Source organism: Lepisosteus oculatus, chromosome 14, assembly GCF_040954835.1.
Source record: "Lepisosteus oculatus isolate fLepOcu1 chromosome 14, fLepOcu1.hap2, whole genome shotgun sequence".
Classification (NCBI taxonomy): Eukaryota; Metazoa; Chordata; class Actinopteri; order Semionotiformes; family Lepisosteidae; genus Lepisosteus; species Lepisosteus oculatus.
The window spans coordinates 56,956,164-56,970,946 of record NC_090709.1 but is presented as its reverse complement, the minus strand read 5'-3'; the positions used below and the strand labels follow the sequence as shown (position 1 = coordinate 56,970,946).

At 40.8% G+C, this 14,783-nt stretch overlaps 1 protein-coding gene across 1 annotated transcript; it reads right to left on the bottom strand.

Annotated features, from left to right (window-relative positions):
- Nucleotides 1-2,149: 2,149 nt before the first annotated feature.
- On the bottom strand, nucleotides 2,150-7,593 carry LOC138242673 (interferon-induced very large GTPase 1-like). The gene has a single exon (XM_069198229.1). The coding sequence runs from the start codon at nucleotides 7,535-7,537 to the stop codon at nucleotides 2,150-2,152; it is 5,388 nt and encodes a 1,795-aa protein (XP_069054330.1). The 5' UTR covers nucleotides 7,538-7,593.
- Between the last annotated feature and the right edge of the window lie 7,190 nt (nucleotides 7,594-14,783).

Genomic DNA, 14,783 nt, shown 5'->3' with positions numbered 1-14,783 from the left:
CTGTAGTGTCGTTTAAGTGAAAGTGAAGAAAGTATTTAATTTCTTCTCTCACACTGCAGAATCGCTGAGTGTAAAACAAGAGGGAGCTGTACTGGCAGATTAATCTGGTGTGATGTATTATTTTGTCAAACAACAAACAATTTCCAAATGAAGAAAACAACACAAGTGAAATGTCACTATGTTATTTATGCTTGTAAAAAGATACAGTTTGTCACATTTGATTGTGATTTCTTTATTAGATATTTTAGTTAGAAGCAGTAATTATCGCATTTGTCAGTACAGGAACAGAAGAAAGGTCTATCACCAATTGTCACCAATTTTCAATTACCATTTCAATGTATTGTGTTTCTATTCTATCTCATTTTTTCCTATTTTAATCTATTTCCATTAATCACACACCAGAGGGTTTAAGAATTTATCAGCACAGTAAACATAAGAATGTACCTACAGAACTCAACCCCTGATGTAGTACAAGAGCAGATGCCGTGATTTCCTGTGGATATAGACACACACCCACAGCTTCAAAATACAGCATGAAGTTCCTTAGCCAAACTCTGAATCACTTTTCACAAACAGCAAAACAAATGTCAGAATAAAGTTTAAAGATAAAACCAATTTCAGGTTAAAATAAAACACAATAGTTGCAGAAATCTGCAGTTATTCATTAACTGTTCAGTGTCTAAATGTCTGTTGAGTGAGAGCTTTCTGTGACATTCTAGTACTGAAATAATTTTACTGAATGACAGTTCTCTTTTTGTTACCATATCTTACCCAGAGAGCTTCTCATCTGTTCATTAATAACCAGATTTGTTACAGAGGATCATGGTGATATGATATGAGGACCTGTAAGACTGACTTGAACAGTAGCTGAGCTCCTGAAAGAATCGATCCATAATCCCACTGAATCAGGTTGAACATCAGTCTCCCTGAATACCTAAATATTTACACGAAGTGTAAATGAAGCATGAAGTCATGCTTATTGGCACCCCCCTTTAACTTTGTAAAGCCAGTCCTGTAACCCTATCTGTAGATGGTTCTGTACTTGAGCTTCAATCAAAATTGAAAAACCTTGGGGTGATATGCGATTCTGGCTTAACATTCGACCCACATGTGCAGCATACTGTCAAAACATATTTTTTTCACCTTAGAAATATCGCAAGACTATGCCCTATGCTATCATTAACTGTGGCTGAAAAGCTGATCAACACATTTGTATTCTCTCGAATTGACTACTGTAATGCTCTACTCGCTGGGGTATTTAAATCTACACTGAACAAACTCCAGTATGTCCAAAATTCAGCAGCCAGAATCCTGACCAGATCTAGTGCAAGTGTTCACATTACTCCTATCTTGAAGTCCTTGCACTGGCTTCCGGTCAAATTCCATGCAGACTTTAAAATCCTCATGCTCACCTATATGGCTCAGCTTGGCACCTCAGTACCTGTCTGAACTATTATCTACTACTACTACTACTACTACTACTCCCCACCTCGCAATCTTCGCTCTGCTAATTCTGCTCTCCTTACTGTCTCCCAAGCCCGTCTACATTCTATGGGTGACAGGGCCTTCTCCTGCTATGCCCCCAAGCTCTGGAACTCTCTCCCCATGGATATCAGAGAGTCACCTTCTCTAAACTCCTTCAGATCCAGACTCAAAACCCTCTTCTTCAGAAAAGCCTTTACTGAACTGGTTCCATTCTTCACCCCTCTGCTCTTCTTAGTACCACCATCCAAAGTCTCCTCTGTGTATTGTCATTGTGTTTTATCTTGTGTATTCTTCTTATTTATTGTTGTTGTCATCCTGTAAAGCGCTTTGAGAAGCCACCTTTAAAGGTGCTACATAAAATAAGGTTTATTATTATTATTATTATTATTATTATTATTATTATTATTATTATTATTATTACACTGATGTTGGTTTACTGCTCATCTGTCAGAGCTGCCTACTTTGTGCTTCTGTCCCAGTCTTCAGGGATTTTACCCAAATCTGTGAATTTAATCCAAATTCCCACTCGATCTTGATCCTAAAAGTACAGATGAACCATTTCCAGTAGAACTGTTTGATATCGGACTTATATTTTCACTTCATTTTTACTCAGGTATCAGTTTATACAAAAGACAGTTTTTAATCACCTCGAAACAATTTATAGTTACTTCAGTTCCTTCAGTGCAGAGCTCTTTCCAATTGTTTTCCACTCACTGGGAATTTCACCATGACCTACAAATTTATACTTTAATTTCTCCTCCAGCTGTGACCTGAAAGTACAGATGAACCATTTCCAGTAGGACTGCTCGCTGTTATCTGGGGTGATGCGCCACCTGCTGTAAGGTTCACCTGCTTCTCTGTAGGTCTTATAGGGAACAGTTTTAGTAGATTCCCAAGTAGGATAGAAACTCTTGTCACTGCTGACTGAGGTGGTACAAATATCAACATAAAATATATCTGTCCCATGGATATGCCAGCCAGCCAGAGCAGAAGGACGATGAAACTGGACACTGTGATCAGAGTTATGACCAGGGATAGTGTTTGTGCTGATGGCTTTACAGAAGGGACACTGTTCCCAACAGCCACTGAGCGCCTCACACAGAATCTCATCAGGTCTGCGTCTGAAAATCTTTAAGTCAAGGTCAGGTTTGCTGCTGCTTTCTTTCTGAAGACTTTTCAGTAGCTCATCAAGTGATCTGGCCATCATTTCTCTGAGGAACTGCAGGTCTGTGATGTCTTCCTTTTCAATGTTTCTGAAGTCCTGTCTGGGGAGCACCATGTGATCACTGAGTGCTGCACAGAACTCATCCAGCCACAAGGTGGTGCCACCATGTCTGTCTTTCACTGCTGCAGTGACAGTAGTGTTCACTGTTAAAACCTGCTGTACTAGGTCACTCAGATTGGTTTTAAACATCCTTCTCAGTTGATCACTGTTGTCTCTACAGTATCTCTCAACACGCTCCCTTATAAACTTCTCAAAATAACCCTTTGGATGGTTAATATATTCCATATAGGAGTCAAAGTTCGGCTGCTCAGCGAGGTGTCTCAGAATATGGTTTTCCAGGTTGGATCTGTTACCACTGAAAGCAGGGTAGTTAGATTTCATTTTATCTGGGATCTGGATACAGGTCTTATCACATGCTGCCTGCTGGATCGCAGGTTTGAGGCATCTGCACAGAAAATCTACAAAGAATGTGACAGATGAGGCTCCTTTACAGAAGCTCTTAAAACAGTCGAGGTACTGATCCCTCTTACTCTGGAGGTAAGTCAGAGGATTGTTGGCTTTCCTGAAGGCTGTGTGCATTTTCTTAAATTGTTCTACTGCTGTGGTGCACAGATAGACAGACAGTTCAAACTCGTACTCCTTTGTGAATATATTTTGCTCTGTAGACTTTTCATAATCAGTTATTTTAATCTTTATCAGCCCCAGGATTTCATGGATGAAGTTGTCATTGAAATCCACTTTCTCTTCTTCTCTCCTGTCAATGTATTTATTAACAGGTCTCTGTATTTCCTGAATGGGTTCATTCCCATGATATTCCCACTGTGGGTCTTGAAAAGTAACCGTATTCCATGCAGATCTTGCCCAGCTTTGTTTGATGTGTTTTTTCCTATTGAACTGGAACATCTCCTCTCTGTTCACAATTTTGTTGAGGACATCTCCCTGGTTCTTGAATTTCTCCATCAGGATGTTTTGCACTGTGGCTCTGATGTCCAGCTGTTCCTCAGGGGGCAGCTCTGAGGACACTCTGGTCACCCAGCTCTTCCAGAGTCTGTCAAACTGCTCCTCCACTTTCTTATCACTGAGCTTCTGCTCCTTCAGTCTGGACGCCAGGTCTTTGCTCATTTTAATCAGTTCTGCTTCGTATTCTGATTTCTTCCTGTCTAGCTCCGATCGGCATTTCTTCAGTCTGATCAGTTCATTGCTCTGCTTTCTGGTTTCTTCAATGAGCTCATTTCTCAGGCTCTCAAACCTTTTATCAACATTCACCTTCCACTTAATCAAGATCTCCTGGTATTTTTCTTCTTTAAAATACTTCTTTATTTCAGCTGTCAGAGTTCTGTAGATCTCATGAAATTCTCTCCTCAGATCTGACAATGTCACAGCCTGAACTATATTATTGATGATTTGGTTGCTCAGTCTGTTCTGTACCTCTAAGGCTCGTTTCCTCATCTTCCATGACCACTCTCCGTACCTGTCCTCCAGTTTACTGTAAACCATCATTTCTAGGGTGTTTCTGAAGCTGAAGACAAAGTTCTCCCCCAGCAGGGTGTTCCAGAGATCTTTGATCCGTAATTTAAACTCTGACAGTGAGGGAAACTTCACTCCCGGCTGCCACTGAGCGACACTGAGGAGCTTCATCTTCAGCTCCTGGACGTTCTGGCTGTAGGAGGGGTTGGGAGGAGCCATCGGAGGGTCTCCTTCCAGAAGGTTTTTGAAGTAGAAAACCTGTGAGTCCACATCAAACTGGATAATGTCACTGAAGCCGGTAACTTCACAGCCTTCCTCTTTGGCAGCAATGCGGGACATTTCATCCAGTTTCTCCTGGAGGCGCCTCCTTCCCTCCATATTCTTGCTGTTTGCTGAAGATTCTGCCACATTCTGATGCACAAAAACACAACTTGGTTTGATCTGAACAGACTTCATTCTCAGAAATGCCTGGACGCAGATTTGGAGAATATCCTGCATTTCAGAGGGATTTTCTCCCATGATGTTGATCACAGTCATGTCACCAATCCCGATAATAAACGTTGCTAATTCATTGTCATGACTCAGTGTGGTTTTATTACTGAGCTCTGGTGACCGAAGCCCCTCTGTGTCCACCACCAGGACAAAGTCATACTGCAGCTGAGCTCTGACATCCTCACTCACTCGCACTAACTGCATGAACACTCCCCTGGTGCACCTTCCTGCACTCACTGTGAACTGCAGCCCGAACATCGTGTTCAGCAGAGTGGACTTTCCCGAGCTCTGGACTCCAAGAACAGAGAGGACAAACACCCTTCTGTCTCCAATTTTTTCCTTGAGTTTGTCTAGGACAGCCTCAATCCACAGGAGGGGCACATGGGCAGCATCTCCGTCCATCAGCTCCAGAGGATGTCCTGACATCAGCATCTCGGCTCCGACAGCGGGAAAGACACTGACAAACTGTCTGTACTCTTCTAGACCCTCTCCTTCTGATTGAACAGCCTCATGAAGCTGAGCGGTTTCTCTCATGAGGTGTTGAAGTCCGAGAGTAGCAGCAGTGATCTCTTCAGATATGGTGCTCAGGTCTTTCTGCAGTTTCATCTCCTGCTCCTTGTCCTTGCTCTTCTCTTTCTGCCTCAGTGTTTTCCATGTGGAGTGGAATTTCTTCTGAAGTTCACTCAGTGTGTCTGCAGTCAGTTCATCTAGATACATCCCCAGCCAGTGCAGCATGAACAGTTTAATGTCTTGTGGATCTGCAGAAGCTAAACACTCCAGGAAGGATCTCATGAAGTCATGGAGAGGGAAAGCTCTCTTTAGCTGCTCACGGCGGAGGGCTCTTTTCTCAGCCCTGATATTGCTCACCTGCTGTTCAATACTTGTGTTCACTCTGCTGTTCAGACAATACTGTTCTTTGTCCTTCAGGCACCACTTGTGCCACAGCTTGCCCTGCAGAGGCAGCAGCTTCTCCTTGAGGTTTAATAACTCATCTTCTCTCAGGAGGCTCATCAGAAGTTCAGCCTTTTCCTTCCCTTCTCTACAGGCTTCACTGTCTTCATCCACCCTGAACTGCTGCTGTCTCGCAGCCTGTAAGTATGTCTGCAGGCTGGAGCTCTTGTTCACAGTGGAGATGCAGTGTTTGACATGTAATACTATCTCATCAGTCAGATCAGCTTCGTTCCTGTTCTTGGCAGCCAGTCTCACCTTGGTTGGATTGTTTCCTTGTGGGACTTTACTCAGGCCAGCAAACAGACAGATTAGGGGAACAGGAGAGTTGAAAAGAGCCTCAGCTGTCTTCTTCACGTCTTCCCCCAGTGGAGTCTCTGTGATCAGAACTACATTGACAACGCTGACCTCCTGGAGAAACTGCAGCTGTTCTGGGTGTTTGCTGGCATCACCGTGAAGGTTCAGGAGAGCCACACAGCTGTCGAACACGTCGTCCTTCCTGCCTCCTGGACAGTACCAGGCGATCTCCACCACCCCGTCCATGAGCAGGCAGTGTGGGGAGCTGCCCCTGCAGTGCCGGTGGAAAAACACACTGTGTCTCTTGGGGCTGACGACGCTGTTTAGGATCTGGGATTTGGAGACGGAGGATGATCCCAGCCTGATGAAGGACACCGTTGGCACTGGAGCATTGAACATGTCCCTGCAGTTGTGTTTCACAGAGCTGCCTCTCTCAGATGGCTCCCTGCAGCACCATGATTTCTTGATCTGCCTCAGGGCCCACAGAGGGAACTCCAGTGCCCCAGTCCAGGGGCTGGGCACCAGCAGGGGTAAGGTGAACTGACAGGTGGACAGCTTGGTGTAGAGGTACTGCCTCAGGAAGTCATCAGAGTAGTGGAACACAGCCATGTGGACGTCCATGGGGTGAATGTGAGTCTTGTGTTTCTTTTCCTTCTCAACATCTTCCTCGCCAATACTGAAGAAGCCAAAACTGCTTTTTTCAGGACCACTAGAACACTGCACTGTGGTGGCACTGTTTTCCTTACAGTCAGTATCCGGAACTTTAAGAACAAAAAAACGGACACTGTAGTCCAGCATCATGAGCTTGTACAGATAGTGGAAACAGAGCTGGCTCTCCTCTCTGGGATTGTTCACACTTTGTGAGGCACTATCTATGACAAGAATATCTTTTTTTTGCTGTTTAAGGCATAGGCACTTTAGACCCAGTTTCTGAAGCAAATTCATAAAATCTTCTCGTTCCTCGCTGTTTGTCAAGTGTGTCAACTGCAGTTCAAGTTGTTTCCAGTCCTGATATACATTTGCACATGTGATTGCTGAGGAGACTTCAGGGATCATTTTCCCCTTTAGCTGTGATTTTATCAACTGTAGTCGCCTCTCCTTATCCTTTGAGGTGACTGACTGTTTGTTTTTTGATGCAGTCAGAGCTGTGAGCACTAAGTGGGCCTGAGCTCTTGTAGGATGTTGCCCTTTCAGTAAGCAGTCTTTGTCATAAGCCTTCTGGAGCTCATTCTCTAAAAAGTCAATGTCTTTCCAGCCCAGAGGGTGACTGAAACTGTTGTTCTTCAAGCTGTATCCTACAGATGTGATGACCGAAAGTACCAGCAGTTCTGCTTCTCCCTCATTGTTCTGTGTTAAAGTCTGTCGCAGGGAGTTCAGGGAGAAGGCAATAGTGCATGTGGCTTTGATCTTGGCCTCACGCACAGTTACAGAGTCACTGAGTGCTAATGTAGAATCTGCTAGTTCTTTAGTTCTCCTCAGGATTTCCGCCAGTTCAGAGAACTCGGAAACAGAGACAACTTTGAATATTTCCTCCTCAGCCTGGTAGGCCCACTCCATGATTTTGGCTCTGTTTGGGACGTTTTTCACTGTGTACAGGTGAGGCTCCATGAGAGAGCGCATCATCGTTTGCAGGTTTATTGCTTCCTCATGTTTGTGCTTTTTAACAACTTCCAGTAAAACATCTTGCAGGACCTTGTTAGAGAGACAGGTCTGAAACCAGATTCTGTGGGACCCTGTTGTTTCTCTCAGTTTACTCTTGAACTGCAGCAGCTCAGTCAGAACCTGTTCACTGTTGGACACAGTCCAGTTCTTCACTGTCTGAATCAGCTCCTCAGCCTCTCTCTGTGCCGAGAGCTCCCTCTCTCCTGACATCAGGTCTGCGTCCTGCCCTGTGATCCTTCTGTAGGCCTCCAGCAGGCTGCTGCTCAGTCTGAAAGGGTCTGTGAAGTCCTGAGTGTGAGCAGACAGGATGATGTCCCACACAGGAATCAGCCTGGTTCCTCTGTCTATCACCTGCCAGGTCCTGTTGCTGCTGACCAGAGCACACTTCCACTGCAGGTGATTGTGAGTTTCAGCAGGACCCCCACTTTTAGAGACAGAGAGCTTCACTCCGCTCATCTGGGTTTCACTGTAGTTCCCAGTAAAGTGTCCTTTCAGCTCTGATGCAGACTTGCTCACTCCAGCTGAACAAGATGTGGTTAATGCACAGTATCCATGACCAACATAGATATTTAGAGCTTGTCAGATGTCAGGCTGTTCATCCCTGTGAGATCATTGCTGCTGAAACCCTCACCAGAGGCCTTCCACCAGAACACCCCACCAAAGTGAACAGGACCCTGGTTAGCATGGGTGCCAAATCTCTTAAAAAAACTATCCATTCTGTTTATTAACATAGGGAACATGCTATCTTCTTCACTCTTTAACAGCGCCGTTTCTATATCTCGGAGGTCTCTCATGGCAGCACCTGACAACTTCAGTCTATTCTTCTCAAAAAAGCTGGACGCCAGTGGTACATAGTTGTACTTTGTTTTCCATATGCATGGGTGTGCAGATGGGGGTTTCTCCTTGTCTGTAGAGTGTGAGAGACCTACTGTGTTTGCAGCAGAGAAGGCCTTGAATTCACCTGTTACTAAAGTGCTGAAAGAGTAGCCCAGATTTTCCATGACCTTCTGGAAAAGGGCCTGTGATTTATAGGATGAAAACTCCTCCTGCTCATAAAGGGAGCTGTGCTGGGGTCTGTGCAGTGAGAAGCCCTCAGGAACCTCAATGAGCTGCTCTCTCTTCTCCAGCATGTTCTTCAGAACCCCAGTGCAGTAGATTCCCTGCAGAGACAGGCCTTCAGACGCATTACTTAACACCTCCTCATCAGAAAGGTTTCCAGGAGGAGAGGTGGATGTGTCTTCCATGAAACTGAGCTGTTTGTGCAGATTCTTTACCAGCTCTTTGAGGGATTGTCCAGCCGGTACCCAGCACTCCTTAGGGACGTCAAGAGCTGAACGAATCTTATCTTTCAACGATTTCACCTGGGCGGCGTTTTCTTTATTTTTCTCTAACAGTTTCTGAAGCTGTGTTAGGTCCCGTCTCACCTGCTGTGTTCTCCTTCTAAAGGACTTCTGTGGGTTTACCTAGTTTATTAAGACAGAAGAAAAAAAGTAAATAATTTAGCAAACAGAATGGGTTTCTGGGCGATAATTAAAAATCGAACACGCTAAGAAATTTTCCATCCTGGTTACATTCTAAAAAAGTCCATGTAAAGTATATAAGGAAATAATATACAAAACTGAGTTTTTTCAATAGAAATACATTAAAACATGAATGTTGAGACTTAACATTCAGGATGACTTGACACAGAAATTGTATATACATATTGTATAGTACATATTGTAACAAGTACGTAAATTACAGTAGAGAGAAACAAACTTGTTTAGCTTGAAAGTGATTAGGGAAGGATGTTGGGACAATAAGCTGTGTTATTACCATAAACAAAACATTACAGCAACGAGGTTTAGATGTTGCTGTCTAGTATGTTTGACAAATCAATCACTTATCCTCTAAAAATAAATTCATTGTTTTGAATAATACATTATTGAAATCATTTAAAATAAAAATGATTAATTTAATTGCTATTTTTTAAATTAGATTTTTCCATTCATGGTGAATTTACAAATAAATTTACACATTTTTTAAGCATAAATTTAAATGTTATTAAAAACCAGAATGCTCAAACTAATGGTGTCTAAAGCAAAAATGAAAGAGAAAAAAAAATTGTTTGCGTAAGCATTCAGATCTGTGGATTCAATATTTAGTGAAAGTACCTTTGGAAACAATTACATCTGTAAACGTTTTTAGGCATATCTCTACTAAACTAAACCAAATTGTTTTGAGATCACTCAAGGACAGTAATGGTCAAGTCTCAAAGACTTTCATTTCTGATTAATGCTTGACGTCACTATGCTCACAAAGAGACCAAAGGTCATTGAAATGTACAACGATGTACTGTAGCTGCAGATGGATTTTTTGGATTCTCACAGGGAAATCACAGAATTGGCTGCAGCTGGAAACTCCCCCCATTTGTAAGCAGTTCCTGAAGCAAGTTAAGGTTGTCCACAAACTCTCAAGGTTCTATAAAGTAGTGAGCATGGTGGTATAACATTGATAGCAGCCTAGGTCATTTACTTCAATTATCTTGAGATATCACATTAAATACGTTAACAAGGTACACGTGTGTTCATTTCGAATCCACTTGTGTTCAATTGCTTGATAAATTGCACAATAAATATCACTGACTGTGAGGTCTCACACCTAAAAGAGCCGATCAGGGGTGAGTTTCCTGAAAACGATGAATCTTAGAGACTAACGAGCAACTTTCCGCTGTACAGATGCAGCCATTCAAAACAAGCGGGCGATACCACATTATTGTGCGGTGCGCTTGACGCAGTTTACCTCAAGTTACCGTATTAATACCATAAATTCTCGCATAGTGCTTCATGATACCACGTGGTACCGCAAATAAAATAATAGTATTCAGAATTTCCGCAAGGTGGAGCTAATAAAGCTCAACCTCTCATGTTTGAGCTGTCGCCATCAAAGTCTTTACCAAAATTATTACTAATAGTATTAATAATGAATGACCTTGGACAAGCTGTAAACTCAAAGTATTGCCCTGGTCCACATTCTTTTTTCATTGATTGTCTTTGTAAAAGTAACACCCCAGCATTTCGCAATCACGCATTTGTTTCCAATCATGCAAAGTACAGTAATTTTTGAGAATCTCCGATTCACCATGCCTTTCACATGCTCATAAAAGATATTGATTTTGGAACATATATATTACTGTATGCAAACTGTACTATATACAGTATGTATATGTATATTTAATGTCTTTACTGTGCCCATTTTAGTATTGAATATTTATATGGAATTTTACCACTAAAGGGAAATCTTAGTAGCTGAGCATAAAAAGAATAGGAGCATACTGTAACACGTGTGAAGGCCATAAACGATATTAATTTTGGAACATAAACATATAGTATATGGCTGGTTTCGGTACTTTAAAGAAAAAATACACACCAGTATTCCATTTCTCCCTAAACATTTTAAGCATCGAAGTCTTTAACTAACATGTGAAATAACGTGTATAAAAAGTGGTAGTTATAAGCTTTTCTGCGAATACGCTCGATACCGGAGTCAACAAGCATACTTTTAGAATTTGATTAATAGGGAATATAATATGGAATCGCGTATCTAAAGAAATTAATAACGATATAATTATATTCATGTACTGCAACAGAGTAGTACACGCTGTACAATGTCTGTTGATTCTGTATGTGTAGGGCTGTTTCACAACTCCTCACGCGACCTTGCTGGTGGTACTGTGGTCTATGTTCCCAACTTGTAAACCTGAGGTTGTGTGTTCAAATCCAGCTAGTGACTTGACTCTTCTTATAACAAACATTTCTTTGAAAAAATAGAATAGCAATATTATGGACAATAAATTGACAATAAATATAGAAAAGCACATATTAAATTTTGGAAATAGTTTTAATATGTTAATAGTTCCCTGGTTCTGCACCCCTGGGTGTTTCTCTCTCTCTCGCTCAATCACTCGCTCACCCTCCCCCCTCTCTCAATTCAATTCAATTCAAGGTGCTTTATTAGCAGGGCTCGTCGTGTGTCTCTCTCTGGTCGGGGCGCGGGAGAGCTCGCTGGCAGGTGGTGACGGAGAAGAAAATAAAGCCAGCTTTTAACTCCGCAAGTCTGAGTTTTTGGGTCCGTCCTATCCGAACCCAAAATCGTTACACTATTATTCTGTCCATCGAAAACCTGTTTATATGTGACCTTTCAGAACACCTATCTGTTTTCTTCCTGGCACAATTTATGAGCACTCTGTGATTAAATTAATTATCGTTACATTATCATTCTCACTGTGCATAACAAGGAAGATTAATAAACATAAGGTTGTCTAATGACAATCTATTGTTTATCTCATGGCTAAATAGTCAAGTCTAGCCAAAAGAGAAAACATCGACTTTATTTAAACTACAGCGAAAGTATTAATGGTTTTTAATTACCATACTTTATGGTACATGACTTTGCTAAAACGTATTTACACTTGTAAAAAAAACATTCCAATGTTAATGCGACATGGAAGATAATGTGGTGTATTGGTCGTTAGTGAAAATATTTAATCAATTAATCTCTTTACTGTGCACATTTTAATCCACTTAGTATTGAATATTTATATGGAATTTTACCACTAAAGGGAAATTTTAGTAGCTAAGCATAAAACGCAGAGGAGCATAACAAAGGTCATAAAGGTCATAAACAATATTAATTTAGGAACATAAACATATTATGTAAACTGTATGTTGCTGTTATTGGTATTTTAAAGAAAAAATACACACCAATACTCCATTTCTCCCTAAACATTTTAAGCACCAAAGTCTTACATGTGGTTTTCATCACTCTCTGCGGGAGTGCTGGCTGTGACGAATTAAACCGGTTTCACAGGTATTTTCAAAGTAGAAGGGGTCGAGTCTTCAGCAGGAGGGGGTAACAAGCTGCCCAGCCGTGTGGAATGCTACAGAACCATAAACAGACAATACACACTAGCCGAATATTTGACCAAGATATCCAGACACAGCTGTATGAGCTCCACCAGTAAAACTCAAAGTATTACGCTGGTCCACACTATTTGCAACCATCATTTTAAATGAAAAGACTTTATTTTTTCATCGACAAAAAGTAACACCCACCACAGCATTTCGTTGATCTAACTAACAAGGATGGGACATGGGACAAAAACTGTTCAATCCCTAGTTCGTCTGGCATTTTTTTTTACTATAACAACAAATAAAAATTCCCTTGCTTTTAAAAGAGCGTTTCATAATTTCTAACAACGAAAATTATTAAACTGCGACATTATCATTCAACGAAAGCTCAAAATATCACAAGGATCCTCAAGAGATCAACAAAGACAACAGAAAAAGATATGTGTATAAGATACTGTCCATGGGAATCCAAACTTTTTTATCTACGCTAAGAAGTAGACTTTAAAATTTCTTCATTACACAGTGAAGTCAAAATTCCGGGATGTGCCTATATTAGTACGCTGGGCAAACGTTCCGAGGTCAAATTCTTCCAGCACGGGTGTACCTTTAAAGTGGAGACGACGGCACAGACATTTTTTGGCATGCATAAAAAACAGCAATTCTGTCAGTGAGCCCTAAATGAATTAATAGCAAACATGCTTTCATGGAGGGCTTCTCAGATAGTTGGGCCTTCAGGTAGATTGTCAGGTGAAAGGATTTGTAAATATATTTTGTTAAAGCAAGTCAGTTTTTCCGCAACACATAAAATACATTTTTCCAAGAAAGTTTAGCCTTTGTCACTAATGAAACCACTAAATAAAGACATAAATATAGAGATTTTTTTATTCAATGTTGGTAGCAGGATGAACTGTCAGGTTGTGCTAAGTGTATATTTTGTTGCAGAGTTGCTGCAAGATGTTAACAGTGAAAAAAGATATTTAGAAATGAGTTATTTCCAGAAGAAAATTTTCAGAATAATCGGTGCCATTAACCGCTCCAGGCAGCAGAACTGAGAACCGTGCCTCCTCCCTCTCTCGGTGCTGCACCGGGTCTAAATATCTAAACATATGTATCTATATAGCAGGAAGTCTCACTGTATTCCACTTTTTTCTAAACACGGAAAAACAGATTCACAACGCGACGCTGTGTCACTGTGTAAAAAAAATGGTTTGAACACCCTATATTGCAAAGAGCTGCTGAGCTACTATAAGAATAGGAGTTCCAGCTGTCAAAGGGGAAAGTGCCCGCGGTCTTTTAATTAGTATTAATATAAGTATTTAGTGGTATTAAATAAATACAGCTTTTTAGTATAGATTACACTTTTCTAAAATGTATTTAAAAATAAAAATGATTACAATCTAATCTTTCCACGTTTGGTCCAAAAATCCCAAGAAAAATACATCTAAATAGGGAGAAAGCTATGCTGAAAGTTTATTAAGATACTTAGAAGACAAAGATAACAATTTATGTTGCATTTGTCTGATTGTGAATAAAAAAATACATATGATAAAACATGCTTTTGCGATTTAAATCAAAACGTGATTTAAATCAATATAAATGTTTATATTGTAACGCATACTTTACAGCCTCCATTTCTTTATAAAAAATTAAAGATCGTTTGCACAGCCTAAGAGGGGGGGTCTACTCTCAGTGACAGCTGACAATCCTCCATACACTCAAGTGAAAAATTAATAATGCCAATGTAAACGTCATATTTACAATTTGTTGATAATAGAAATGTTAAGTTCTCTAAAGCTTTGTGATATCTTTACCCAGGCAGCAAAAGATCAGCTACACTGGGAAGATGCGACACAGAAGATATGATTAATAACCTTTTAAATCTGAAGGGAGATGTAAAGGGATCCCCCCACAAACACACACAATAGAAGCAGGAAGCAGAAGCAGGGACAGTTGTCAGAAGGAAAGAAGGTGACTATTCATTGTTATTAAAAATGGCTTAAATTCGATCATGTTGTGATATTTAGAAATATAAAAAGTCAATTAATTGTCCATAATATTGTTATTCTATTTTTTCAAAGAAATGTTTGTTAAAAAGAAAGTTACAGCACCAACTGGATTTGAACACACAACCTGTGAGTTACTAATCCAGCACATAGACCACCAGGCTACCAGGAAGGTCAGCCCTACACATACAGAATCAACAGACATTGTACAGCATGTATTACTGTGTTGCAGTACACAAATATAATTTTATTGTTATTAATTTCTTTAGATACGCGATTCCATATTATATTAGCAGAAAAGCTTAAAACTACCAC